General features: G+C 53.1%; 2 protein-coding genes across 10 annotated transcripts in view; one reads left to right on the top strand and one right to left on the bottom strand.

Annotated features, from left to right (window-relative positions):
• PLCG1 (phospholipase C gamma 1) overlaps nt 1-12,762 on the top strand; it is a 40,930-nt gene extending 28,168 nt beyond the window's left edge. For 2 of the 3 annotated variants that reach the window (XM_040080248.2, XM_040080249.2), the window contains exons 13-32: nt 355-523; nt 963-1,085; nt 1,951-2,052; nt 2,286-2,473; nt 2,771-2,971; nt 3,289-3,408; nt 3,699-3,879; nt 4,153-4,230; nt 4,704-4,807; nt 5,053-5,149; nt 5,250-5,322; nt 5,543-5,700; nt 6,210-6,306; nt 6,731-6,955; nt 7,787-7,935; nt 9,707-9,821; nt 10,009-10,170; nt 10,665-10,753; nt 11,356-11,543; nt 11,845-12,762. In XM_040080248.2, coding sequence (XP_039936182.1) covers nt 355-523; nt 963-1,085; nt 1,951-2,052; nt 2,286-2,473; nt 2,771-2,971; nt 3,289-3,408; nt 3,699-3,879; nt 4,153-4,230; nt 4,704-4,807; nt 5,053-5,149; nt 5,250-5,322; nt 5,543-5,700; nt 6,210-6,306; nt 6,731-6,955; nt 7,787-7,935; nt 9,707-9,821; nt 10,009-10,170; nt 10,665-10,753; nt 11,356-11,543; nt 11,845-11,887 — 2,662 coding nt within the window. In that variant the 3' untranslated portion in view covers nt 11,888-12,762. The remainder of the gene's footprint in view (nt 1-354; nt 524-962; nt 1,086-1,950; nt 2,053-2,285; nt 2,474-2,770; nt 2,972-3,288; nt 3,409-3,698; nt 3,880-4,152; nt 4,231-4,703; nt 4,808-5,052; nt 5,150-5,249; nt 5,323-5,542; nt 5,701-6,209; nt 6,307-6,730; nt 6,956-7,786; nt 7,936-9,706; nt 9,822-10,008; nt 10,171-10,664; nt 10,754-11,355; nt 11,544-11,844) is intronic. The other variant, XM_040080250.2, reaches the window with a different exon arrangement.
• Nucleotides 12,763-13,345: 583 nt separating this feature from the next.
• ZHX3 (zinc fingers and homeoboxes 3) overlaps nt 13,346-25,913 on the bottom strand; it is a 47,112-nt gene continuing 34,544 nt past the window's right edge. For 5 of the 7 annotated variants that reach the window (XM_058422743.1, XM_040080241.2, XM_040080245.2 and 2 more), the window contains 2 exons: nt 19,940-22,660; nt 13,346-18,539 (listed from right to left, as the gene is read on the bottom strand). In XM_058422743.1, coding sequence (XP_058278726.1) covers nt 18,474-18,539; nt 19,940-22,510 — 2,637 coding nt within the window. In that variant the 5' untranslated portion in view covers nt 22,511-22,660 and the 3' untranslated portion in view covers nt 13,346-18,473. Of the gene's footprint in view, nt 18,540-19,939; nt 22,661-24,065; nt 24,183-25,913 lie in introns of those variants that run through there. The other 2 variants (XM_040080244.2, XM_040080247.2) reach the window with 2 other exon arrangements.

The raw sequence follows: 25,913 nt of genomic DNA, 5'->3' as shown, positions 1-25,913 counted from the left end.
CTAGCAGAGCGGAGGGAGGGTGGAGCCAAGGCTGTAGCAAGGAGGAGCTCGCTTTATCCAGAGCTGCAGTGCGAGGCCTGGATGTGGTGGGCAGAAAGCGTCTCGTGTCTCCCAGCCAAAGGGACATTTTTCCCAGAAAAAAGTCGTGGGAGGAAGGGCTTTGGGTAAACCCCAGTAGTTTGCCAGTCCTCCTCCACCCTGTGCGCTCTGTGGTGCCTACACTGGGTGCTGGAGCAGCACAGATGGCTGTTGATGGGAGCTGCTCCTCGAGGGCACAGAGGCCAGGCTTTGAGACGGAGCTCAGAAGCCCTTGGTAGCATCCAGATCCCATGCTGGCTTTTTTCCTTCCCCCAGTTTCCCCGTCATTCTGTCCATTGAGGACCACTGCAGCATTGCTCAGCAGAGGAACATGGCTCAGAATTTCAAGAAGGTCTTTGGGGACATGCTCTTGACCAAACCAGTAGATATTTCTGCTGATGGCCTTCCATCTCCAAACCAGCTCAAGAGGAAGATTCTCATCAAGGTGAATTCCCATGCCCAGCAGGGCTCCCAAGTGAGGGAATGGAGTGAGGGTGTGGGAGTGAGGGCAGCTGCCTTTGGAAGGGGGTGATTGCCAGTGGGGGGGGTGGAAGTAGGGACCTGATGCTAAGAACAGCTGGACACAATAAAGCTCTCTTGCTTCAGAGAATCTGCTGGGAAATGGGCTCAGCAGCTGGGTGCTGCCTTTCTTTGAAGGCAAGGGGTGGGGTGTTGGTGCTTCTGCTTCAGGAATCACCTTTGGGGAGCAGGGGTGGGACTTCAGTGCTATTTGATGATCCTTGTGGCATGGATCTTGTTTATCCTAAGCTGGAGAACCCCACTGCAGCAGACATGGGCTTTTAGAGCTGTTCACCAGGAAATCTCTGCTGCTTTTGGGGTGCCTGCTCCCCTCAAGGTGCCTGCCCCCCTCTGTCACCCCACAGCACAAGAAGCTGGCAGAGGGCAGCGCTTACGAGGAGCTGCCCACGTCCGTGATGTACTCAGAGAACGACATCAGCAACTCCATCAAGAATGGGATCCTCTACCTGGAAGACCCCATCAATCACGTATGTCTGAGCCACGGTGACCCTGACCCTGCTCTGAGGGCTCCAGCAGTGAGCTGGTGCCTCTGTCAGGTGCTGTGTGTGCTGCAAGGGAGGGCTGTGGTGCAAATCATTGAAGGGGCTCTCTCACTCTGCCTGGTTTCTCAGGTGTCCCTGAAGGCTGGGGGTGTTTTATGTTGGCTCCCTCTGTGCTCTTCCATAGGAATCTCCTGTGGGCCTTTGCTAGAGGCAGGAGGCTGAGCTAGAGGGAGCTCTGGGCCAAGGCACTGCAGCCTGTGATTTGTGCTGCAGGAATTTCTGGAGATGGCTGCGCTTCCAGCCCTGCCTCCTGCCCAGTGCCTGCACACCTGACACACCTAAGCCGGGGTTTAGCTTTGTAAAGCACCGAGTGTCCATCGCTGTGTGCATTTACGCACAGCTTTACTCTGCTGAGGGTCTGTCTGGGAAAGCCACATGCAAATGGAACAGGGCTTTTTAAAAAAAAACAGTCAAGTGCAATGGTAAATCCACGTAATCATCTCTGATATCTTCACCTCAGATTGCCCCTCTGCTGAGTCCATGCAGACTATTTTCCTTTTCCATTGATTTGCTCTTCATTTGGTCATCTCCTTTTATTAAGTGTTAGAGTGTTTGGAGTGTGATTTGTCACATGCTGGGTTTTTTGTTGCTGGTAAATCTATGCCTCAGATCTGGGGGGATGTCTTGGAAGCTCCTGTGACTCACTGGAATCAGTGCTGGTGGCTGTCCTTCACAAATCTGATCATCCCTCCCTGCTTGTGCTGGTCAGGAGGAGATGCTCCCCGGGGCAGGTCGTGGGCAGTTTGGTGCTTCCCCAGGGGCCTCTTTGCCAGAGTTTGTTTCCTTGCAGGAGTGGAACCCACATTACTTTGTGCTGACCAGCAGCAAGATCTATTACTCTGGGGAGACAACCAGTGACCAAGGAAACGAGGATGAGGAAGAGCAAAAGGAGGTGAGGGTTCTCCAATGTGACTCTGAGTTGTTCCCTAAGGAAAGGACTTGTCTGCCCACGGGGCTGAGCATTGCCATTTCCAGCTGACTTCAGGGGGAGATCCTGTGCTGGGAAAGATGGGAGCTGCTTCAGGAGCTCCCTGGTCCCAGCTGGAAGGCCCCTGAGCGAAGCAGAACCCAGCACCACGAGCCTGCCCTCAGTAACCCAGGACGATGGCTTTTCCCCCCTGCCAGGCCAGCAACAGCACGGAGCTCCACTCCACGGAGAAGTGGTTCCACGGGAAGCTGGGAGCGGGCCGTGACGGGCGGCACATCGCCGAGCGCCTGCTGACGGAATATTGCATCGAGACAGGGGCCCCCGACGGCTCCTTCCTCGTCAGAGAGAGCGAGACCTTCGTGGGAGACTACACCCTCTCCTTCTGGTGAGGGCCCCGGCGCCAGCCCGCCGCTCTGTGTCGCTCCAGGGGTTGTTTGCTCTTTTTCTTCAGTGGTGGGGTCCCATTCCTGGGGGAATGAGCAGTTTCTGCCCTCTTTCTGTGCCCCAGCATCATGGCAGCTCCCTGTCCCGGTGCAGAAGGCTCAGGTCTCTTGGGATCCTTACACAGTCACTCTCCCGTGGGGCAGGAATGCCGTGTCAGGCTGGAGCTGTGCCTGAGACAGGTGCAAAATCTCCATGGGCAACCCTGGCTTAGCCCCTCCGTGCCCTCCGTGTCCCACAGGCGCAATGGGAAGGTGCAGCACTGCCGGATCCACTCGCGGCAGGACGCCGGCAGCCCCAAGTTCTTCCTGACGGACAACCTGGTGTTCGACAGCCTCTACGACCTCATCACCCACTACCAGGAGGTGCCACTGAGGTGCAATGAGTTTGAGATGAGGCTGACGGAGCCAGTGCCGCAGACCAACGCCCACGAGAGCAAAGAGTGAGTGTGTGGGCCGGTTGGGCATCCAGGACACTGTAGGAAGGTCTTCCAGATCTCTCCTCAGCCATTCCTCCCTTTCTGGAGATTTCTGGTCCCCACTTTGTCCCCATGGAGCTCTGTCACAGCAGTTGTGCTGGCCAGCTGCCACACCTCACCAAAGGGCTCTGACCCTGCCTGCCCCATTGCAGTCCCTGTCTTCCTCTGGAGGATTCAAGGAGCCTTTTAGGGGCTGGAGAGGAAGCCGTGTGCTGTGGCAGAGATCTGGGCTGGGCTCTGTGTGTGTGTGTGTGACCTGTGCAGTGATGTCTCTCTCCCAGGTGGTACCACGCCAACCTCACGCGGGCCCAAGCCGAGCACATGCTGATGCGGGTGCCCCGTGACGGAGCCTTCCTGGTGCGCAAGAGGAGCGAGCCCAGCTCCTACGCCATCTCCTTCAGGTGTGTCCCTGCCACAAGGGTGGAGGGTGCTGAGGTGGAGCTGGCATGCTTCAGTGTGTGAGAGCAGGAGAGGTGCCATCAGCCCGACATGAGCCCTCCCAGAACTCCTCTTGCTCTGGGATGGCCCTTGGATAAGTCCTGGAGATCCTGCCCTTTCTCCCATTTTCCAGGGGGAGATGGCTGTGCTCAGCCACCCCACCAGGGCGCCACCCCTTTTCCGTGGTGTCTTTATTTTGGCATCTCCTCTTGCCAGGTGCCAAGTGGCTTCTCCCTGTGCTTCCTCCCTGCAGGGCAGAAGGGAAGATCAAGCACTGCCGTGTGCAGCAGGAGGGCCAGACCGTGCTGCTGGGCAACTCCGAGTTCGAGAGCCTGGTGGACCTGATCAGCTACTACGAGAAGCACCCGCTGTACCGCAAGATGAAGCTGCGCTACCCCATCAACGAGGAGACCCTGGAGAAGATCGGGACAGCGGTGAGTGCGGCAGCCAAAGAACGAGGGATGGGTCATTTTTGAGGTGGTGGTGTGTGAAGCCATCTGTGCTTTGCAGCCCACACCTCCTGGGCCTTCCTGACACTTGAGTGGAGTTTGGTGCTGCCCCTCTGAGCCAGGCTTGGGCTGTTGTTTGCTGTCTGCAGCATCATCCTTGGTCTTGTGCCTTCCTGGGGCGCTTTCCCACCCGCCCCAAGGCAGGGAAGCTTTTCTCCTGCAGTCACTGCTGTAACCACTGTCCCTTTACTTCCACAGGAGCCGGACTATGGAGCCCTGTATGAGGGACGCCATCCTGGGTTCTATGTGGAAGCCAACCCCATGCCCACCTTCAAGGTAGACTCTCACTGTTTGGCACAAAACAAACTGCAGGGCTGGAGGGCTTAGCAAGGGCCTTTTTATTTTCCAAGAGCTGCATTGCTTTGCACACTCATTTCTAAACCATGAAGAGAGAGACAGTGGAGGTTGAACCTCCAGGTTCCCAGGCTGGGCTGCCTCTTGTTCTGAGCTCTCCAAACTAAGCCCATCAGTGGCTCTTGGGACAGAGGAGAGTGCACAGACACAGTATGGCCTGTGTGGGGGTCATACCAGACTTGTGAGCTCTGCTTTGGCATAAATGGGGGCCTTGATTTGCCCTGCAGGGTGTCACTAGGGGCTGGCAGCCTCTGGCAGCAGGGCTGGATGCTGTCTGCCTGCCTCACAGCCCCACAACAAACACATCTGTGGTGGGAGGTGATCTCTCAACCTGTGGGCTCATTGTCCACACATCCATTCCCTGCCCAGCCTGATGGGGCCCCTCCTCATTGCAGTGTGCAGTCAAAGCCCTGTTTGACTACAAGGCACAGAGGGAGGACGAGCTCACCTTCACCAAAAATGCCATCATCCAGAATGTGGAGAAACAGGAAGGAGGCTGGTGAGTTGGTCCTGCGCCTCCCTTTTCCCTGGGGATATGGTCAAACCTTGCTATCACCATCCACACAAAGGTGTGTCCACTCTAGGAGCGGGTCTGTCTGGGGATTACCCATGAGCTGCACAGTTCCAAAGCCTCAGAAACCCTAAAAGCAGATGATGGAAGAGCTGTCTGTTCCTCTCACCACCACTCAGAGTGCTCTGGGGTCCCGTGGTGGGTGCTGACATTGCCCCTTCCCTCCCTTCCAGGTGGAGAGGAGATTATGGTGGCAAAAAGCAGCTGTGGTTCCCTTCCAACTACGTAGAGGAAATCACTAGTCCCACTAGCCTGGAGCCAGAGCGAGAGGTGAGTGTGGCCACGAGTGCAGCGAGGAGGGTTTGTGCCCCCCGAGCTTGGCTGCTCTGCCCACCGTGCCCAGCACCATCCTGCTGTGCTTCCTTCCCAGCAGCAGCTGGATGAGAACAGCCCCCTGGGAGACCTGCTGGGAGGCGTCCTGGACGTGCCCTCCTGCCAGATCGGTGAGTGCCAGGGAGGGAGCGTTGCAAAGGCCCCTTGAGGCTTCTTAGCCCTCACTTTCTGCTTCCTGGGCTCCATCTGTTGCCTCCAGCGGCCAGAAACGGGAATTTCCTGTAGCTGTGGAGTGCCGGGGTAGCCATGAGTCCCTGTGCCTGTCTTCTCCCTGTGAAGGGCTTGGCTCAGCACCTGCTGTGACCTTGCCCTCTGCTCCCTGTCCCTCAGCCATCCGCCCGGAGGGGAAGAACAGCCGCCTCTTCGTCTTCTCCATCAGCATGTCCTCGGTGTCGCGCCTGTCCCTGGACGTGGCGGCCGACACGCACGAGGACCTGCTGGACTGGGTGAAGAAGATCCGGGAGGCAGCTCAGACAGCTGATGCCAGGGTGAGCCTGGGGAGCCCCTGGCAGGGGAGGAGGCACCTCCTGGCCAAGTGCTGGGTTTTGCAGGAGCTGAGGAGCAGCTGGAGGCTGGTGGGGGACGGTGAGGTGACAGCCTGTGGTGGCTGTCAGAGCAGTTACAGGGATGGTAAAGCCGGAGCAATCTTGGACAGTGTGGCAAGGGGTGGTGGCCACACGGCTTGAGAGGTTCAGGCTGGATATTTGGGAAGATTGGACAACTGTGTGGGTGCTGCAGCCTTGGGACAGGGGGGATCTCCATCTGTGGAGGGCGGCAAGGCCACAGATGCCTTGTGCTGGTACGGGTCCTGCTCTGGGCAGGATGTAGGACCCACCCAGGCCCGACCTAAGTGATGTCCCCCGCACAGACCTGGCAGATCTGCTGGTGGTCCCCACAGGGTGGGCAGGAGCCACACCAAGCAGGGAGGGTTTGAGTTGGGTTATCCATCACCACTGCTCCTCCCTGGCCTGACACCTCTCTCACCCTCTCTTGGCAGCTCTCTGAAGGGAAGATGATGGAGAGGAGAAAGAAGATTGCCCTGGAGCTTTCAGAACTGGTGGTCTATTGCCGACCTGTGCCCTTTGATGAAGAGAGTGAGCATCTGATGAGCTGGTGGCTGTCACAGGCAGTCACTGTGGCATTGCAGACCCTGTGGTGTGCCCCAAGGGGCTGCTTTGGCTAGATCTCAGCAGAGGCTAGGTGTCCAAGGTGCCCAAATCACCAGTTTACCTTGGGTACAAGTTCCCTTCCCTATCCCTCTGCTGCTGGGGTGTGTCAGCACCCAGAGCAGCTGCTGAGGGAGTGGGGCTTGGGAGCATCACGCCTGGTCAGTGGGAGCTGAGTTGGTGCTCTCAGTCATTGTTGGACACCTGGCAAACAGCCCTGGGGCAGAGCAGGGTCTGCACAGCCCTGCCGGCTGCGCCAGGGGTGAGAGGACGGCGTTAGGAAGGAGCTGGGGTGGTTAAGTGTCAGCAAAGGGAGTGTGCTGCTGTCTTACACGGTGCTGTCCCCTCCCAGAGATCGGCACAGACAGGGCCTGTTACCGAGACATGTCCTCCTTTCCCGAGACCAAGGCGGAGAAGTACGTCAACAAGGTCAAGGGCAAGAAGTTCCTGCAGTACAACCGCCTGCAGCTCTCCCGCATCTACCCCAAGGGCCAGCGCCTCGACTCCTCCAACTACGACCCCCTGCCCATGTGGATCTGTGGCAGCCAGCTGGTGGCACTCAACTTCCAGACCCCAGGTGAGGGCAGGGAGGGTAGGCTGGCTCCTGGGGGTGCTCTGGGGGTCCTCCGAGCCACCTGCTGAGCCCCAGCTCCTGGAAAGTGGGGGCTGGGAGGGGCTCTGGGTCTTGGGTGGTCTCTGCAGGCACTGAGACCCGGGTTAACACGCTCCACAGGGCTGGATTGAGCCAAGGAGCTGGACTGAGGCTGGGGATTGTGCCCTGAGAACAAGATGAAATGGAGAGGAGGCAGGGAGTTCTCCCAGGTCCCTGGTGACCAGCAGGGCAGGCAGGGAAGGTGTCAGAGGGGATGGTGCAGCCCCAGGCTTGGGACACCAGCTGGTTGCATGGTCTGAGTCCAGCTGGCTGCTCTTCTTGCCTTTCCCCAGCTTCCATTCCTGCTCCTGCCGTGCAGTCCAGCCTTCCTTTCCCTGGCCTTTGCCAAACCCCGCTGGGAGCTGCTCAGCTCACCGACACACCAGCAAACGACCTGCTTCTTTTCTCCTGCCGGCTTTTTCATTCCTTCTGTGAATTCAAGCGTCTCGCAGGGGGTTTGGCAAACCTGCAGTCAGCACAAGGAAAGCTGACAAAAGCAGGAGGAAAAGAGGGAGGTGACCCATGGAGCACTGGGTAGCTGGGCAGATCGTGCATGGGAGTCACCTCATGGCCCCGACACGTGCACAGGCTGCAGTGGGGACACTGGATGTGGGGACACAATTGCTCAGGATTGCTAAGGGGAGAGCCAGGTCCCCTTGCCAAAGGCTTCCTGTGAAGCATCAGTGATGGGGTGATGATCCAGCTTGTGAAAGATGGTCTCCTTCATCTCCTGTATCTGCTGCCTGTGCTCTCCAGACAAGCCCATGCAGATGAACCAGGCCTTGTTCATGTCCAGTGGCCAGTGTGGGTACGTCCTGCAGCCGACCAACATGAGGGACGACATCTTTGACCCCTTTGACAAGAGCACCTTGCGGGGCACAGAACCGCTCTCCATCTCCATTGAGGTCAGTGCCTCCTCCCGGTGTGGGGGAAATGCAGCGTCAGACCCCAGTGGTTCTACCAGATTTGGGGTGAGACAATGGTTTATCTGGGCTCCTGGCTCTGCCTGCAGCTGCTCCTCACCAAGCCCCTCAGCCCCTGTCCCGCAGCACAGCCTGGGAGAGCCCTGGCTGAGGAGGGGCACGGAGGGTGCCTGGAGAGGAGCAGCAGCAGCATCCCTGGATGCTCCCTCCAGGACTCCTGCTGTCCGGGTCCCAGTGCCAGCAGGTGGCATCCACGAGCCGCAGAGGTGGCATCCCTGTCCCCAGAGCCTGGCCGGGGCTGCGTCCCCAGGCTAACAACGCAAGAGCCGTGCCTTGTCCCCTCCTTGTCACTCAGTTCCTCCAGGCTCCATGTTTCCATTTCCTCTTGCTCATGGCCCCTCTTGAGAAGATGCTCGAGGTCAGGGCAAACATTTCAGGCCATTTCTATGTTGTGCTGATAAGAGGAAGGGAGCTGAGAGTGGGGGGTGCCAGAGGATGGGCTGTGGATGCTGGATGAGGTTTTTTACTTCCCTAATGGTGGAACTGAGGCTGGATTGTTCCTGTGTCAGCTCTCAGAGCTGCACAGCAGCAGCTCTGCAGGGACATGGGACAGCTCAGCAGGCAAAGCTCTTGTAGGGCTGTGCCAAAGCAGCTGGCTCTCGTGTTTGGACCAGTGGGGTCCAGTACCCTGTACAGGCATTCCCTGTGGTCTTGGAACCAAGTTATGGGTCAAGAGTCTCCTTTGCCAGTCCCCTCAGCCCGTGTAGACCTTGTGGAGGATGCAGCGGAGGTCCTGCCTTTTGGTGCTCACAGGTTTCCTCTGCAGCCACCTCTATTTCAGGGTGATCCCACCTAAAAAAGCCACAGCCCTTCTCCATGAGGACATCCCATCATGGACCCTGTGCACCACTGACCCCACGTCTCCCTAAAAAATTCCCTGCCCCATCTGTTTTTCAAGCTCTTCCTGCACCTCAGGGTGCGGCTGCCACCACCAAGTGTCAGGAGTCATTGTGCCACGGGCAGTCAGTGTCGCCTTTAAGAGACAGGCTCAGCCTCTCGTTCTCTGGCAAAGCTGCCTGCTGTCCCCACCAAAGCCAGCTTTCATGGATGGAGAAGCCATCTCGAGCCCAGCATGACTCAAAGCACATGATGCAGTGCTGGCAGCAGGTCCTTCCCCTGCAGCAGCAGCGTGCCGACAGCACGCTGGAGCGACATATGGCCACGGGCAAGAGGGAGCTGCGACTGCTCTCTCCTGCGAGGAAGCAGGTTGGCATTTGAGTGGGGCACAGACTGTGCTGCAGGCACGAGGCAGAGCACTGGTGGAGAGCGGCTCCTTTTCCTCCTCCACCAAAGCAGGAGGGCCGAGAAGTTTCGGCAAAGATGAGGGGCTCCAGCGCGGTGCTCCGGGCAGGGAACAGTGCTGGCTGGGAGCCCAGCTCCAGCTTGGCAAGCTGGGGCAGGGATGCTGTGGCCCAGGCCTGGCTGTGCGGGCAGCAGCAGCAACCTGGAGCAGTTCAGCTGCCTTTTTTTATGGCTTACAAGTCAAACTGGGGATCAAGAACACTATGGCAGCTTCCAGGGGTGGGAACTATTTCTCTCTGAAATGCCAGGCTGGGCTGGCTGTCACTGCTGCTTCTTTCTCCAATTTGCAGAGCCAGGGTGATTTATTTGGGAAGAAAATGTCTTGGGATGCAAACACATTTTTTCCCCTCTGCTCCTGTCTCTTACCAAGTCTCTCCTGCTCTCTGCTCAGGTCCTGGGGGCCCGGCACCTTCCCAAAAATGGGAGGGGAATCGTTTGTCCTTTCGTGGAGGTGGAGGTGTCTGGTGCTGAGTACGACAACGCCAAGCAGAAAACAGAGATCGTGGGTGAGTGGGGTGGTGAAGGGAGGGGGGAAGGATGCACCAGCACTCCTGATCCCAGTGTGAGCTCTGGGCTCTGCAGTAAAGCCTGGCACTGAGCTGGGAGCTGCCCTCGTGCTGCCCCCGAGCCCAGCGTCAGCCATGGGGGCAGTGGGGGGACTCAGTGGGGCTGACAACTGTGTTTTGTGAGCAGCTGACAACGGCCTGAACCCTCTCTGGACCCCGAAGCAGTTCCACTTCCAGGTCAGCAACCCTGACTTTGCCTTCCTCCGCTTCGTGGTGTACGAGGAGGACATGTTCAGCGACGAGAACTTCCTGGCTCAGGCCACCTTCCTGGTGAAAGGCTTGAAGACAGGTGAAGCACTTGGGGCAGCGGGGGTCATGGTGGTGCTCACCAGTTCACACCGTTAGCCAGGGAGATGCTGAGTTTCATGGGAGGCTGCTGTTGGGCCCCAGGCTGGCTCAGTCCCTCCTGTCCCCATGACAGGTCACAACCCACAACCAGTCAAGGGAAGGCAGAGCCATTTGCTAACAGCCCTTGGGGCCACCCCCCACTTGGAGGGAGATTTGGGGGTATGGAGAATCACAGAATCATAGACTGGTTTGGATTAGACCCTAAAGGCCATCTTGTTTCAGCCCAAGTACCATGAGCAGGGACACCTTCCACTATCCCAGCTTGCTCCAAGCCCCATCCAACCTGGCCTTGGACACTTCCAGGGATGAGGCAGCCACAGCTTCTCTTGGCAGAAGAGCAAGAGTCTTGTGGGAGAAAGACCCCCTTGAGTTCTGTGCCAGGGCACTGCCACCTCACCTGTGCAGTGAGTGACCCCAGGGCTGTCTCTGCCGTAGGTTTCCGAGCTGTTCCCCTGAAGAACAACTACAGCGAGAACCTGGAGCTGGCTTCTCTGCTTGTCAAGATAGACATTTTCCCGTGCAAGGTGAGACTGGCTGCACACATGGGAAGGTGATAGTGCTTACAGGGCTGAGGAGCAGAGCCAGTGAGCCCAGCCTGGCCCTGCCCACTCTCCTGCTCCAGCTGGGGCAGTGAGGCTCCGTGGTGCCTGACCTGAGTGCCTGTGCATGGCTGGATTCCCAGTGCTGCTCCATAGTGATGCCCAGCAGGAAAGCAAGCACTGGCTTTGCCTCCTGCAGCAGTCAGGGCGTTTCAGGCAGGGTCCAGGTTGGACTTGCCTGGAAATCCCTTCAAGAAAAGCTGGAGGAGGCGGATTTGTCACAGTGCCTGTGTGCTCCAGGGACATTGCAGCTCAGGATCACGGAGCTGGCTGGCCTGGGGCTGTTCCTGTTGGCATAAACAGAGGGCAGGGCTCCTTCTGAGACAGATGGTTCTTTTATTTCTTCATTTAAAATGGTGCTGGTGGGAGCCAAGGATGGCTGTTAGAGCAGCTGCGCAGTGCAAGCCCCCATGAGCCCTGGACACCCTGCAGGGCAGCCAGGGCCCTGCACCACACTTGCCCTTCCTCCAGGATGTACGCTTTGAAATCACGAGCCCTTGACTGAAGCATTTTTTTCCTCATCCAAGCAGGAAAATGGCGAAATAAACCTCTTCAATGCTTCATCCCTACGGGAACGAGCAGGGGATGGCTCCAGCCAGCTGCTGGCAAGCAGAGGCAGAGAGGGCTCCTTTGAGTTGCGGTACCAGCAGCCTTTCGAGGATTTCCGTGTGTCCCCAGAGCAGCTCGCTGACCACTTCGAGAGCCGGGAGCGAAGGTGAGCGAGGCCAGTGCTCATTCAGCTCTTCCCCCTGCAGCTGGAGGCAGATGAATGCAGCCTCCCCCTAACCCAAAGTGGAGCTGCAGCCTTGGTTGCTGCGTGCAAACCCTAAATGTGAGCTGCACGTTGCTTGTGGCAGTAGGGTGGGACCTCACAGCTGGTGGCATTATCCCCAGTCAGGGGATGGGGGATGTGGCTGAGCCCCTGCTTTCCTCCAGTGGGCAACAGCACCGGAGCATTGTCCTTGTTGGTGCCAGGGTGAGGCTGAGCCGTGTCCCCTGTCTGTGTCCCCTTGCAGGGTACTGCGGAGGACCCGGGTCAACGGGGACAACCGGCTGTAGCCCATCCTGGCGGGGAAAGCACCTCCAGTGCTTGTGAATCTCACAGCACGCTGTGAACTGGTTTCTATGGAAACGGCACTGCTATGGCCTACTTTCAGGCAGCTTTTCCAGTTTCTCTGCCGAAGTGTGTTCGAGTGGAGAACTAAAAAAAAAAAAAAAAAAAAGAAAAATATTGGAAATAAAGCACCCACCAACCTTCACCACGAAGCCCTTAAGAAGCGCGTCGGTGCGGACAGGCTGCCAGAGGCGAGAGAACAAACTCTATAACCACAAAGAGGAGACCTAAAACCATCTCCAGGCCGCCTCTGTGTCGCTGCTCTGCCTGTAATCCAGAGATGGTGTGCAGCTGCCGGAGCCCGGCTGCAGCCATCCCGTGCTGTGTCCATTCCCAGAGCTCCGGGCCAGGCGTGAGTGCGGTGAGCACAGCAGCACCTGTCTGTCCTGGTGACACCGGATCTGACCTGTATAGCCACTGCCGAAGGGTCCAGTAGTGAAACTCTACATTTACAGGGCCGCTCTAGCTTTAAACGACAATAAAAGTGTCAGTATTACGTGTGTGCTGGCTCGGGTGGCTGGTGGTGTGTGCCCTGAGGTGCAGCCGTTCCTGAAGGGAGGTTGCACTGCTCCCTCCTTCCTCCTGGCTTTAGGGGTGGGGAAAATAACCAGGAACAGCCCCAGGTTTTATGCTGCTCACTCAAAAGGATAAAACAAAGTGATGTGCCCCAGCTGCGTGCCTGATGTGCTGAGGCAGCCTGGGGACAGAACTCGGGGGTGAAGAAGCATCCCTATGGAGGAGGTGTGTGGGCTCAGGATCCTGCTGGGGCACTCACTCATGGGCTTACCCCATGGAAAAGTTGTCATTCCTTTAAAATAAATGAGGAGGCTGTGATGGAGCACTCCAGGCACAGCCATTCCCAGGGCACACCCCTGGGCCCGCCCAAACCCCAGCGCAAGCAACCACTCGCCTCACGTTTGTCTTTTACGCTCTTTATTTAGGAACAACCAAAAATGTCTGGTTTCATTTCAACAAACTGTACAAGCAAGCTCTTCCCCTCGCCCACCCTCACATCCACATATACAAAAGGAAGGGAAACTTGCCGTTCACTTCTCAGAAGTGGCATTGTTGCTACAGGGAGTTCTTGCCCTCAGAGGGTAAGAGAGCAGGTAAAGTCCATAGCACGTACAAGCTACCCTAGCCCTAATAATAGCTACAGCCCACAATCACAGGCAGCTTCTTTGTTTCCTCTTTAAAACCTTTACCAAAAGTAAAAACTATTTCCTGTTTCACACGATTGCCAAAGTGACCATTTAAAATTGTGGTCTTGGGACAAAAAAAAAAAAAAAAAACCTAAAAAAAAAAAAAAAAAAAAAAAAAAAACAAACCACACACCCAAACAACAAAGTAACAACCCCCCTGGAACCCCCCCACACCTCCCCGGTACAAAGACAGCTTTACCCAGCAGAGCTCTCACCCTGCATCCTCACTGCACCGGCCACCCTTATGAAAGGTCCCGTTGCAGCTACAATTACATTTTCCTTTGGATAAATCCAAGCAAAAATTCCAGGTCATTCAGCACCAGCATGATTTCTAAATAACAATAATTAAAAAAAAAAAAAAAAGAAAGAGACCCCGTTAGGCTGACTTTGTGGTCTGCTGAGAAACAAAGTGATCAACACGCTGTTCCCAAAGTCTCTCTTTTAGTGCAATGTTAGTATGTGCAAGGGGAATCACAGCCACGTACCCATAACACCACCACGAGCCAGATGGGGCAGAGAGAAAGTGCAATTTTTAGCTAGAAATTTTCTATGCCATGGATTCCTAGCCCAACCTTCACTAGCACCAGTAAGCAAGAATCCTTCTAACACCACCTTCCATCAGTACAGGGAAAAAGGGGCTTTAAATTGTGCCACCAGAATATGCCAAATGTCAGCCAACAGAACACTTGGGCCATAACAAGAAAACCCAAAATTTAAAAAAAAAAAAAAAAAAAAAAATCACTGCTTACATAACAGAGCTCCCTTGCTCTGCTTTAAAGTTTTGTGATGCCAATCCAACATTCCTGGCACACACCACTGCCAGTAAAACATACAGCAGAAACTAAATTTCCCAATAAAAAGAAGAACATGGATAGCCTGCAAGTGCCTTGTTCCCCTCCATGTGTTGTGTTGCCTAATCTTACCCTGCTGGTTTTGAGATCAGCTGAGAAGTGAGGCCAGAGGTTTACAGGTGAGCTGAATCACATCAGGACCTTGACTGATTTGAAGAGAGTGAAGCCAAAATGATCTGGACAATAGGTAGAAGAAGTTTACAAGCATTTTAAATACTGTCACCCTGATGGGAATGTGCAGCATCACATTCACTTTGTAATTTGTGCCCAAGTGCTGAAAATTGTGTTTTTATTCTGATTCCCAATAAGCCAGCTTCTGATCAGGTTGCCTCTGTTTTATCTGTAAGAGAGGGGCTGCAGGGAAAACAATACAACACTTCTACAGGTGACTAAAACCTGTTGCTTCCCAATTAAAAAAAAAATTACCCAAAACCCTACATGAAAAGCCAGTCTACTACAGCTTCCTTCTCTGAAACTGTCAGATTTTTTTTTGAATTTGTTTTATAACAAAAATTAACCCAGCAGGTGTCTTCCAACTCCTGTGTGAGGTTAAGGACTAAAGTGTTTCTCTGCCAGCAGCTACTGCTTTAGCTGGTGGCTTCTCCTGGTGACCAGCTCAGGGAGGGGACATGAAATCACACTGAGATCCTGCAAGCACCTGTGCCTACCCTCCCACCACACTGATGTGCAGCATCACTCAGCTCTCAGGAAAGTGGAGATAGGAGCCTGTAGATCACGGTTTGTTTAGTGTTCTGCTGGAAAAAAAAAAAAAAAACCAAAAAAACAACCACACCAAAATTTTAAGGCTGCTATTTACAGAGCTGAAAAACAAGGTACCCAAATGAAATGTGGAACAATGTCTAGAAATCTCATGGCAAGGGCTGCTGACATCAATGAATAAAGAAACTCAGTTCCTTGCACCAGGAGAACCAGCAGCCCGTTCCATGAGCAAGCCAGAGCCAGCACAAGTCAGGGTTTTAGGTTATTAAGCAATTGGATTGTGCCCTTAATCTAAGCAGCCTCGGAGACAGAAGTAACAAGATTCACATGGATTAAAATTGATGGTTTCTGCTGTGCCTGCCAAGCTCAGGCAGAGCGGATGGAGGTGGAGAATTTAATTTCCCTTCCTTACTGATGCTGGCTACACCACCTTGATCTTACACCCCTTTCAAGTCAAGATAGTCATCTTTGATTAGATGATGATAAATATTCACACACTATGAAGAATTGTGGTGACACTTCCTCTTAACACCACAAGAGCTGCTGTTGGGACTGTCAAGCCACCTCTCAATTTTTCTTTTCAGTTTCGGATGCAAACATTTTTCCAATGTCCTGCACCAAAACCCGAGTCTGTTTGGAGATGGCACCTGTTTCTCCTCCTCAGCAGAGAAAAAGAAGATCACAGAGCTAAACCCTCAAAAATCTTCAGCTTATACTTTTATGGAGATTTCAAGTCAACTAAAAAATGCAGATAACAAGGAATGTAGGAGTTAGAAAGGGAACTCAATCATTTCTTGATTTCTTTTTTGTCTCTAAACCTTACCCTCCCCACACAAAAGCATTTGCCAGCCCCGTTGCCATGTCCAAGGGGAGTCTGCATGGAACCACTTTTTAAAATTCCTCTGACCCAAAAGAAAGAAAACTCCTGCTGTGCTTGTATGAATGCATGGAGACAAAGCTCAAAAACCTCAGCAGCTTCCAACCCTCAAGGCTGGTTTTTCTGTGTACACCGGGAAATTCTCCCTCTAGCTCACAAGACTCCTTTTCAATTTTTCTGGAAAACCGGCTAAATACAATCCAAGTGCAAAATATTTCAGCTAGTGCATCAAAACGTGGTTTGAAGGGACCAGTTCATACCATAGTCCTTAAGCATTCCTGTAGATGGAGCGGGGATCACTCTTCCAATCAGCCATAGGCCCTTAAGTGTACACCAAAAATTCCACAGAAAATCACCTTGAATGGGCAAACTACACTTCCAACGTATTTATATAGCAAGTAGTTAGTAAAAGTGTACATATTTCATGTACATCTTAATGCAATAAAGAATCAATGGCATATTTGAACTGTATATATGTGTAGTTAAATAAACCTGCATGTACACAGACACTACAGAGTAAATTGACCTACCTGTATTTGTTCTCTGAAGGTGACACTGTACATACATCCATATTCTCAGGCTGCACAACTCCCAGACCTGCTTTCAGCTCTAGAACCACCCGGATTCTGCCCCCCCTCTGATATTTTGGGGTGCACAGGATTGCACGCATGAGGGTGAACCCCTGGGGCTGTCACCAAAAGGCAGCTGTCCCTGGTCCCCAGCGAGAGCCAGGGGGATGCCACCGGCTGAGCCATCACCAGCCAAGGTGGGATGGCTGCTGGTCATGCCTCCAACTGTGTCATGACCATCAACAGCACTTCCAAAGGCAAATTTCGGGAGCCTGGTGGCACACAGGCTGCTCCAGGCCAGTGCCACCCCTGCTCACAGCGTGGTGGGATGGTTGGCCTGGCTACGGGATGCGCAGTGCGAGTGGCCACATCCAAGGTGTCACCCCGCTCTCTGTGGGGTGCAGGTCACCTCTGTCTGGAGCAGATGGTCACACCCGGCCACGGTCTCACACCTTGTGCCAGGGAAGCCCTGTGAGCTCAGGCACAAGCGCCCAGCACATCCCACCAGGCGAGTGCCAAAGCACTGAGCAGCCACAGCCCCTTCCAGCAGCTGAGCAAGGCGGCCTCTTGAAGAGCAGGCAAAGAAAGAATTGCAAAAGCAAGGGCAATTAAAGGTAGAAATCAGACACCATCTTTGGATGAGGTTCTGAAAGAGCCTTTTTGCTTTTAAACCAGATTGTTTGTAAATCTCTGGATCCGATCCTCTGGGGTTTGCTACCCACCCTCCTAATAAATATCATTTACCACCAACAATAAAGTCTCCCACATTAAAAAGCTCTCACTAAATAAAAACCTTCTACTGAAAAAGCTTGGCTGAGTTGGCTTGGCAAAAAATAAGCAGCTATGACTACTCTCCATAAATACATCAGCAGATAAACACCAAAAACTATTTAAGTTAAAGGACAATGTTGGCTCCAAAACAAACCAGGAATGAACCAGCCATGAATTAATTCAAACTAGAAATTTAAATACAGTTTCTAACCACTCAAAGGCAGTCAATTTCTGGAATAGCCTACCAAGAGCAAAAGTGAAGGCAAAACATGGAACCAATTTGGAGTTGGGATTTGATTAGTTTGTGACAGAATGATCTGACACAGCATTTGGCCGGACTATTCAGCTCAACAGTTTCCCTTCTAGACTTTGTTTTCTATTAGAAAAGAATATTTAAAACAAAAATGTTCAAATGGTTGCATCACACAGCAACCACCCAAGACAACAGACATTAAAAATGTACAGGTACCAGCCAGCAGGCAGGATAACTGGGAAATTTATTTTGCTCTTTTTCCAGAACTATTGCACGTGGCCTGGAAAATAAAAAGGGAAAAAAAAAAAATAACAAAAGAAAACCAAAAAGGACTGGATCAAACACTTGAAATCACCAGCGGTGCTGCAGGAGGATCTGCCATGTAGGGCTGCAAAGAAGGAAACTTCCCGATGGCAGCCGAGCCGCTGCCTTGGAGACAACAATGACTTGAACCGCTCACAGCCACGCTGTGACTCTCTGCATTTGTTCTCTGAAGAACAGGCTGTTCTCTCCAAACAATGAAAAGGATTCCAGGTCAGGATGCAAAAAATTATTATGTGCTAGTTCTCCGAGATTAAAGAGAGAGATTTAACAGCCTGTTACAGTCAGTCTCCAAGAGCACAGGGGAGAGTGTTCCAGCCAGCAAGGGACAAATGACACCAAACCCCATCTCCTGGCTGCCCAGGTCTGGGAACCTGCTGCTTATCAGAGCATGCAATGCTCACTCTAACCTCATCTGGAGGGATGAGAATCTTACTCAAATTCAAGACTGGCAGTTTTCTTCTCAAATCCTTTCCCTTTTGTAATACACTCACACCTGTGTGCTCACAGCTCTTCACTGCCAGGGTTTAAGGACCAGAAAAGGCAGAGAGGATATATGCAGTCATGCCAACCTTTAGAGAACAAACACCTTAACGGACAGATGAAAAAAAAAAAACCAAAAAACAGAAACAAGTACTATGCCATGATAGTCCATATCTAAGCAATGATCTTGTTTACGCAACGTCTGAGATTTGTTATGCTTGTATAGGCAGCTGTAGGCATCGGTATATGAATATGAAATCTGAAAGTCTGTCTGGAAAGCAAACAGGAGCATCCTATTTCCTGGGTGTGAGCTGAGCGCCCGCCGTCTCCTGGGCTGGGCCACCGAGAGCTCAGCACCGAGCGCCCAGTTTGTGCACGTGCTGTCTCGTGCGCTGTGCCCAAAGCTCTCACGGATGGCAGTGCTTCATCACTACGTCCTGCTCCTCAGGCTTGGATCAGGCCGGCCCATGGGTTTTCTCACAGATCACACATTTCTTCTCAAGGGTAAGAGCGGATCCTCCGGGGCTGGTGGTTTGAGTTCAGTCTGTTTCTGGAAAAGAATAGAGGTGTCAGAGATGCTCCTGGCCTTGCTCCAGGTGGGGTGCTGGGTGGGGAGGAGGGGACGCAGGAGTGCCTCAGGATTAGCAAGATCAGGAGCCTTGATTGATAGCTGCAACATTCAGAGGGGCCAGGAAATCCAAAATCCTTGAGGGAGAGGAGCTGGCTTTGCATCCCCTAAGGAGGGATTGCAGCTTTGCTAAGCACCGCCTGCCTCTGTGCCACGAGGGTTGACAGGACCCCCTTGCCCTGGCTGGTACAAAGCCATGCTCAGAGGGCACTAGCAGAGGCACAGCCACCTCCCCAGCACAAAAGCTGTCCCCCCACCTGTCCCCAAAGCCACCATTCCCCTGCAAAGCACACAGGATGTGCAACAAAGGCATGAAACCCACACTCCACCTCCTTCAAATCAAATGGGAAGAGAAGCAATGAATTTTACTCAAAGGCCTGCAGCCATGGCAGAGGTGTGTGGTAAGCTCCAAAGCAAGGCAGTGCGACTGGAGAAGATCCCACTGGCCAGCAAGGAGCTGTGTGCTCGGACCACCATGGGACAGGGCCAGCACTCGGCCATCCCCATCTGGTGGGAATCCTACCAGGCAGAAAAGCCCACAAAGGGCTTGGAAACACCTCTCCTCTCCACCACACACATGCACACGCAGACACACGCCTTCCAAAAGTGAGTTCTGGAGACTCCATGTCCCCTCCCGCCTTTGCAGCCTCCACCTTCATCACCTGAGCCTTTCTCCACGCCAAACAAAGATGTTCACATCTGGAAAGCAGGCAGGAGGAGAAAGGAAGGCAGGGGTGTGTCTGCTGCTGGAGGTCAGGCAGGGCCATGGAAGGAACCAGTGGCACCAGGACAAGCAGCCAGGCCCCTTTCTTCCCAAATAAATAAATAAATCCATGGGCCATCTTCCCACAAGGCAGGTAAAATGACCAGACACTCCTAAAGTTTTACTCCAGCTTGAAATAAAGCCAGGATTTGGCTTCTGAGTGGTACCAGCACCCAATGGCCAAGGCAGGAAAGGGCAGGGAGTGGCACTCGTGCCATCCTGCCAGACCCTCCTCCCTTTACTCCTTTCTTTCACAGAGAGAGCTCCTCACCACTTCCTCAGTCAAACCTCAAACGCTATCTCCTCCGAAACAGGAGGGGCCCAGCGCCCCGTGCCACCCCGAGCCCTCCCACGCCGAGGCAGGGGCCTTACCCAGCCCTGTGGCGGGCGGTGGGCCGGGGGCGTCGGGGGTCCCGGCGCTGCCCTCCCGGCCGCCCGGCTCCCACGCCTGGCTGCTCTCCGACGCCTCCGCGCCGGCTTCGCACGGCCCTTTCCGGCTCCCGGCCGCCTCGGGGCCCGAGCCCCTGCCCTCCTCCTCCGCCTTCACCGCAAACCACACCTTGAGCTGCCGGGCGCCGAGGCGGGCGCGCTCGCACAGGCCGGGCACGTCCTCCTCCCGCAGCCCCTTGTGCTTCTCGTAGTAGTCCTCCAGCACCTCCCGGCCGGCGGGGCTGACCTCCACCAGCCCCGGGGGGAAGACCCCCCGCCGGTAGTTCTCATACCACTTCAGCTGCCCGTTCTTGTAGCCATAGCGGCTGTCCCCGAACCAGCGAATGACCTCGGCCCGCGGCAGGCCCGTCTGGGACACGATGGCGTCATACTCCTGGTTCGTGGGGCGCTGGGTCTGCACGAACATTTGCTTCAGCAGATGCCGCTGCTGGGCCGTTTTTTTGAAGTTCAGTTTGGTTTTGGGAGGGGTGGGCGGCCGGCTGGAGCTGCCGTCCCCCTTTTCATTTGCGCCGGTCCCCGGTACCTCGTTTTTGCCGTTGGACTCGGTCACTCGCAGGTTTTTCAGGTTGATTTTGATGGGACTCACCTTCCGCTCCGCCGAGTTGGGGTTGCTGCCGGAGGCGTCGACTGAGCCGTTTTCACTCGTGGCCCTCTGCTCATCCGAGGAGTCTTCCCCTTCGCCGCCGCCATTGTCTGCCTCCTCCTCCTCCTGTTGAGCCACCTCCTCCACTTTCTTATTTTCCTCTGCCACCTTCTTCTTCCTCCTCTCTGAGAACCAGCTGTCGATCTCCCTTCGTGTCATCTTCGTTTCCCCCCTCAGGCGGTTCACCTCTTCCTCTGCAGGAAGGGGATTTTGGGCAAAACTGCTCTCCAGGGCCTTCAGCTGCTCCGGCGCTCGCTCCTTGTACTTGGTGGGGGTGAAGTCGGGCGCCTGGTGCCAGGACTGTCGCCGTGATGGGTGGTGAGGGGCCGGCGTGGCTGCCACCGCTGCGGGGCTCAGCTCAGCTCCTCTGGGTGGGACGTCAAAGGTGATTTCGGGCAGGGAATCAAGAGCACTGTCTCCAGGGAAGACGGCCCGGCCGCCTCTCACGTTCCTGTAGTGGTACCTCCTGTCGCTGAACCATTTTCGGATCTCCTTGGTGGACAAGCCCGTGATCTTTGTCAGCCGCTCGACTTCAGCCTGGCCAGGGAACTGGTTTCTGCAGAAGCTGCCTTTGAGGGCTGAGAGCTGCTCGTGGGACTTCTTGTTCTTGTAGACATTGGGATCCAGGAAGGTCTGCGAGGAGATGGCAGGGCAGGCCGTGAGCAGGGACTGGGCGCTGTTGACCACCTTGACCCCCGACGTGTTGCTGGAGCTCACGGTGCTGTGCTGCGCCGCCGGCTGCGGCTTGGGGACAGAAGTCACTGCCAAGGTGAAGGAGGAGCTGGTGCCCTTCAACCCGTTTGCCATGATGGGCTGCGTGACCAGCAGCCCCCCCGTGCCCTCCGGCTGCCCCACCACGTGGCCTGGTAAAGTTGCCTGGATAAGATGGGGAACAGTGCCAGGATTTGCAACCAGAGGCGTGTTCAACACTGTAATGGTGGGCTGTGGCACAGACTGAATAACAGTGTTGAACATTTTCTTCCTGGCATCTTCGATCTCCTCTGGCGACCAGCTGATGCCCTGCTTCAGCCTCTGGGCAGTGAACCAGATCTTCAGCTGCTCTTCTGGGTACTTGGTCACCACGGTCAAGTAGCAGAGCTCAGCTTTGGTGGGGTAGGGGAACTTGTTGAAAGAGTTTTTCAGGAAGCTGTTGGAGTCCATGGCGGCATTGTATGTGGGAATGCTGCTCAGTGGGATCATCACCTTGGGAAGGGACTTGGATGTAGGCAGCTGCTGATGCAACGGGGGCTGCTGCTGCAGCGACACAAGTTGTGCAACACCTGCCGGCAGAACAGGCACGTTTCCTATGATGGAGCCATTCACTACGTGGGATGACTTTGTTGAACTTGCAGGGGGCTGGCTGACTGGCACGGACCCATTTAGGAATGAATGCTCTCCATCCTTCACCTCTGACTCACTGCCCAACTGACTTGACACGTTCTCCTTCAGCGTATGGATTTTTTTGGCCTCGGGTTTACCCTTCATTATCTTCATGATCGGGGTTTTGGTAATGATAATTTCAGACTGGCCGTCTGCCCCTTCCTCAGGGACCTCTCCTGGCGGGTCATGGCTGCTGGTGGCCTCACAGAGACTTTGCTCCACGGTTGTACGACTGTCCTGCTTCACCAGCCGCCAGACAAAGCTGGTCTCGCCAGCGTGCGACTCGGCGTTGTGGTGCGAGAGCCCTTCGTGGCTGTTGGCCAGGAAGCTGCACCCGACACACGCGAACGCGGGGTCTTTGCTAAAGTCTGAGTGCTCAGAGTCCAAGTGCCCAAAGAACTGGTGAAGGTCTTGAGACCCAAAGTCACAGGGCTTGCAGATGTAAGTGTCACCGTCGGCAATGCCACGGTGCCCGTTGGACAAAGCTCCGTTATTGCTGCTGCTGGCCCCAGCATCACTCGCTGCTGGTCCTTCTGCAGGAGCCTCTGGTTGTGTTCCTTCATGATCATCCTCTCCAGCATCCTGTTCGGTCTCCTGAAGCACCAGTGTTTTTACTGGTATCATGCAGGGAGTTGTGGATTTCCTTTTGCTAGCCATCGTTACAGTTGACCCAGAGGACTATTTTTCTCTGATTTAAATTAAATTCAAATTTAGAAAGCGCTATTGCAAGTGCTCCGTGGTCCAGATTCCAGCAAACTCATGATGTCCCAAGGAGTTGTCGACAAATGTTCATATTTGCCACTGGACCTGAGGATAATGAGAAGGAGGAGGTGTTAGTTCCCTTGGTATTAGACAAAGCACAACTGCTCTGGTATTTAACTGCTTCACTCAATAAATACTTTTCCTTCTTTCATTGGAAAAATCTAACTTAACCTTGGATTTAGTGTGTTTTCACACCTAAACCTGTGAACTATCTGTTTCAAAGCAAACACAAAAACATGCCACTTTTACAGCCCACATCACATTCTCATTTAGGAAAGGAAAACCACTGAATTTTCCCCTCATTCTGCCCTGTCAAGACCTGTCCTTAGTGTTTCAGCAGGGAGAGCAGTGCTGGGCTCCCTGTGTGCCCAGGCTCCAGCTCAGCCTCATGCAGGAAGTGACACCAGGCAGGGTCACCTGGGAAAGCCACCTGCTTTCCATCACAAAAAAAGGATGAGAAATCCACGTATTCCCCACAGAACATTTCAATTTCTTCAAAATCAGCGTTTTCCATCCATCACGTCGGGAAGTTTCTCGCCAGCTCAGAGCACTGTGTCCGTGCCAAGAGTCTGTGCAGGCACCCAGAGCTGCTGCTGGGAGCGAGGAGGCTGCAGTATTTTAGCTCTTCTTGCTCAGCAAGCCTGCAAAGCATTTGGGAGATGCCCTTCCCATCCTGTGTACACTTCATTACTGTTCCAACAGCATCTGTGAATCTTTGTCTGGAGCTGCAAGAGAAGGTAAAGGCCCCAAAGCTCCAGAGCAGCATCACAATGTTCCTGGCTCCCAGCCTTCCCCTCCCACCACCTCTGCAGCTTTTGGCAGTCACACCACCCAATGCACTGGGGTATTCCCTAACAAAGTGTAACTTCTCGTCAGTGCAAGGCCATCTCGCTGGGCTTGGGTTAACCAGAGATTTGTTACATTGAAAACCAAACCCAAACAAAAATAAGCAAAACCCAACCAACTAGCCGACAATAACATTTTCCTTTATTTTTTTTTTACTTTCCCTCCTCTGAAGCTAAAGCAGACCCTGAAGTGCTCCAGCCCGTGGAAGGCCAGGGCTGGCTGAGGCATTAGCCTTATTCCTGGCCTGATGCAGCTTTCCCAGTTGCACAGCAAATGCTCTGTGCCTGAGATCATGACCCCAGGGCAGTAAAGCTGCTGTAGCTGGCACCAGGAGTCATCTGCCTGGTGACACCCCTCTGCCAACCTTTTCTACAGCAAGTCCGCTTATTTTTCTCTTCAACAGAGGGATAAAATGGTATTTTTCCAGATTGCAAGGTCACTTGGAAGCACATGGACACACTGATTCATATTACAAAGATTCTGTGCCAGATTTCCCTGAGATTTACAGTAACAGCAACTGAGCTTTATAAAAACACTCATAAAAACTTGAACTTAAAAAAAAACAAAAAAAAAAAAACCAAACCAAAAAAAACCCACCACTTACCATCCTATGAGATGACTCACAGAGGTAATTCCTATCAGTTACAGCAGTTGTGCACCAGCAGCTTTCTCAGATCAGATATTTGGAGCTGATCTCATGCACTGAGAAATGCAGATCAGGCAAATGGCTTGGTGGTGCTTATGCAATACCTCCTGTGCTTAGTTTTGTTGTGCTTAGTTTTTAGAGCAGAGAAATGAAAGATCCTCATGCAAAATAAAAGAAAAAAAGTTCAAATGGAAGAAGTTCAATTTCAAATGACCTCCCTAACACTTTATTAGATTTTTTTTTTTTTTAAAAAAAGCTTGTTCTGAAAGCTGACATCATTTTTTCCAAACAGGAGAGCCTGGATGGCTGGCTCTGGCCTCAGCAACGCTCAAGCACCGTTTGAGAGACTGACGGGAAAACGTAACTTCCCGTTAATGTGGGCTGATGTGAGATTACAAAACAGTCCTGTAAATAGTGTTAGTCATCACTGAACTTGGCATCAGAAAAGACTGCTTGCTATGCTAAGGCATCGTGAAGAGCTAGAAGTTATAACTTAAAAAAAAAAAATTAAAAAAAAAATCTATAAATAAAACAGGTATTAAAGCTGTGAGCTGGATTTAGACGGTGTGGATTGCACATCTCAATACCTGCTTTATGCCACTGTCATCCCACCTTCTGGTGGTTAGTCCTGCCCTCTGCAGAGGGCCACAAAGTTATTCATAAGCATTAGCAAGTGGAATATTTGGATGATTATGAATGGGCTGTGCTATTCAGAGGGGAAGAGCGTGCATTTGACACCAATGCCGAGATCCTCATTTTTGATGCTAAGTTAAATATTACACAGTCTAGCAGGCTGCAATGACCTTTCCAAGTCCAGTCAATTAGGGAAAAAGCAGCAAGATCAGCCTGAAGGCTACAAAATACAGCTTTAAAGGCTTGAGAGGAGTTTCATGTGAGGAAAGCAATGGTAAAAGGGAATACTTATTTTATTTTATCCTGCAGCTTTAACACAGAGAGAATCTGCTGGGTCCTCTGCAAGCTTTTTTCTTTCCAGCAAACTCCAGAGTCTCCATTACTGAGACAGCTCCAGTCCCTGACAGATCTGACCCAGTGTTTATGGACTCTCCAGATATCAAAAAGATGATTTTTATCTGTCAACAGAGTAAATTTGATACAAAGCAAGGGCGACACACAAAGACCCCCATTGTGCCACGTTAACAAAGTGCCTCTCCCGAGCACTCCATCGCTATTATTTTTGGTAAATGTGAATGGCCTGACCCACCTACAGAGAACCTAAAAGCTCTGCATTTCATTTACCAGCGCATTTGCATCAAACTCTGTGCTGTCTCCAACAACTTTCCTTTAAAATGCAATCAAAGCAGCCCCAGCCACCACAGCTCTCCTGCAGGGCTCCAATATTAATGCCACCTGAGAACACAGATTGCAAATTTTAGCTGGAAGTGAATCACAGAGGCAATTTACTGGGGGGAAAAAAAATTAATCAAGTGTACTGCTTGTCCATTTCATTTCCATGGAACAGTTGCATAACCACATGTTGGGAGCATGTTTTATTCACTGCTCACCTTCTGGAATGCACTTAATACTTTAATACACCACTAATATATAACAGAATGGATAATTCACTGATCTCTCCTCATTAAAGTAAGTGAGGCTGTTTAATGGATAGGGTAAATCAATGGCAGAAAAAATAATCAATTGGAAAAGATTGTTACAACTGGATCTCAGTGTATACATCACCACTGCAGATGCCTCAGACCCATCTGCACAGCCATGAGTAAAGAACTCTATTTCCTATGTACTACTTTACGATTAACTGGAACAAAGAGACAAAGCTGAATGAAAGAG

This window comes from Hirundo rustica, chromosome 16, assembly GCF_015227805.2.
Source record: "Hirundo rustica isolate bHirRus1 chromosome 16, bHirRus1.pri.v3, whole genome shotgun sequence".
Taxonomy (NCBI): domain Eukaryota; kingdom Metazoa; phylum Chordata; class Aves; order Passeriformes; family Hirundinidae; genus Hirundo; species Hirundo rustica.
The sequence above is the reverse complement of the archived record's forward strand: the minus strand, read 5'-3'. Positions and strand labels throughout refer to the sequence as shown.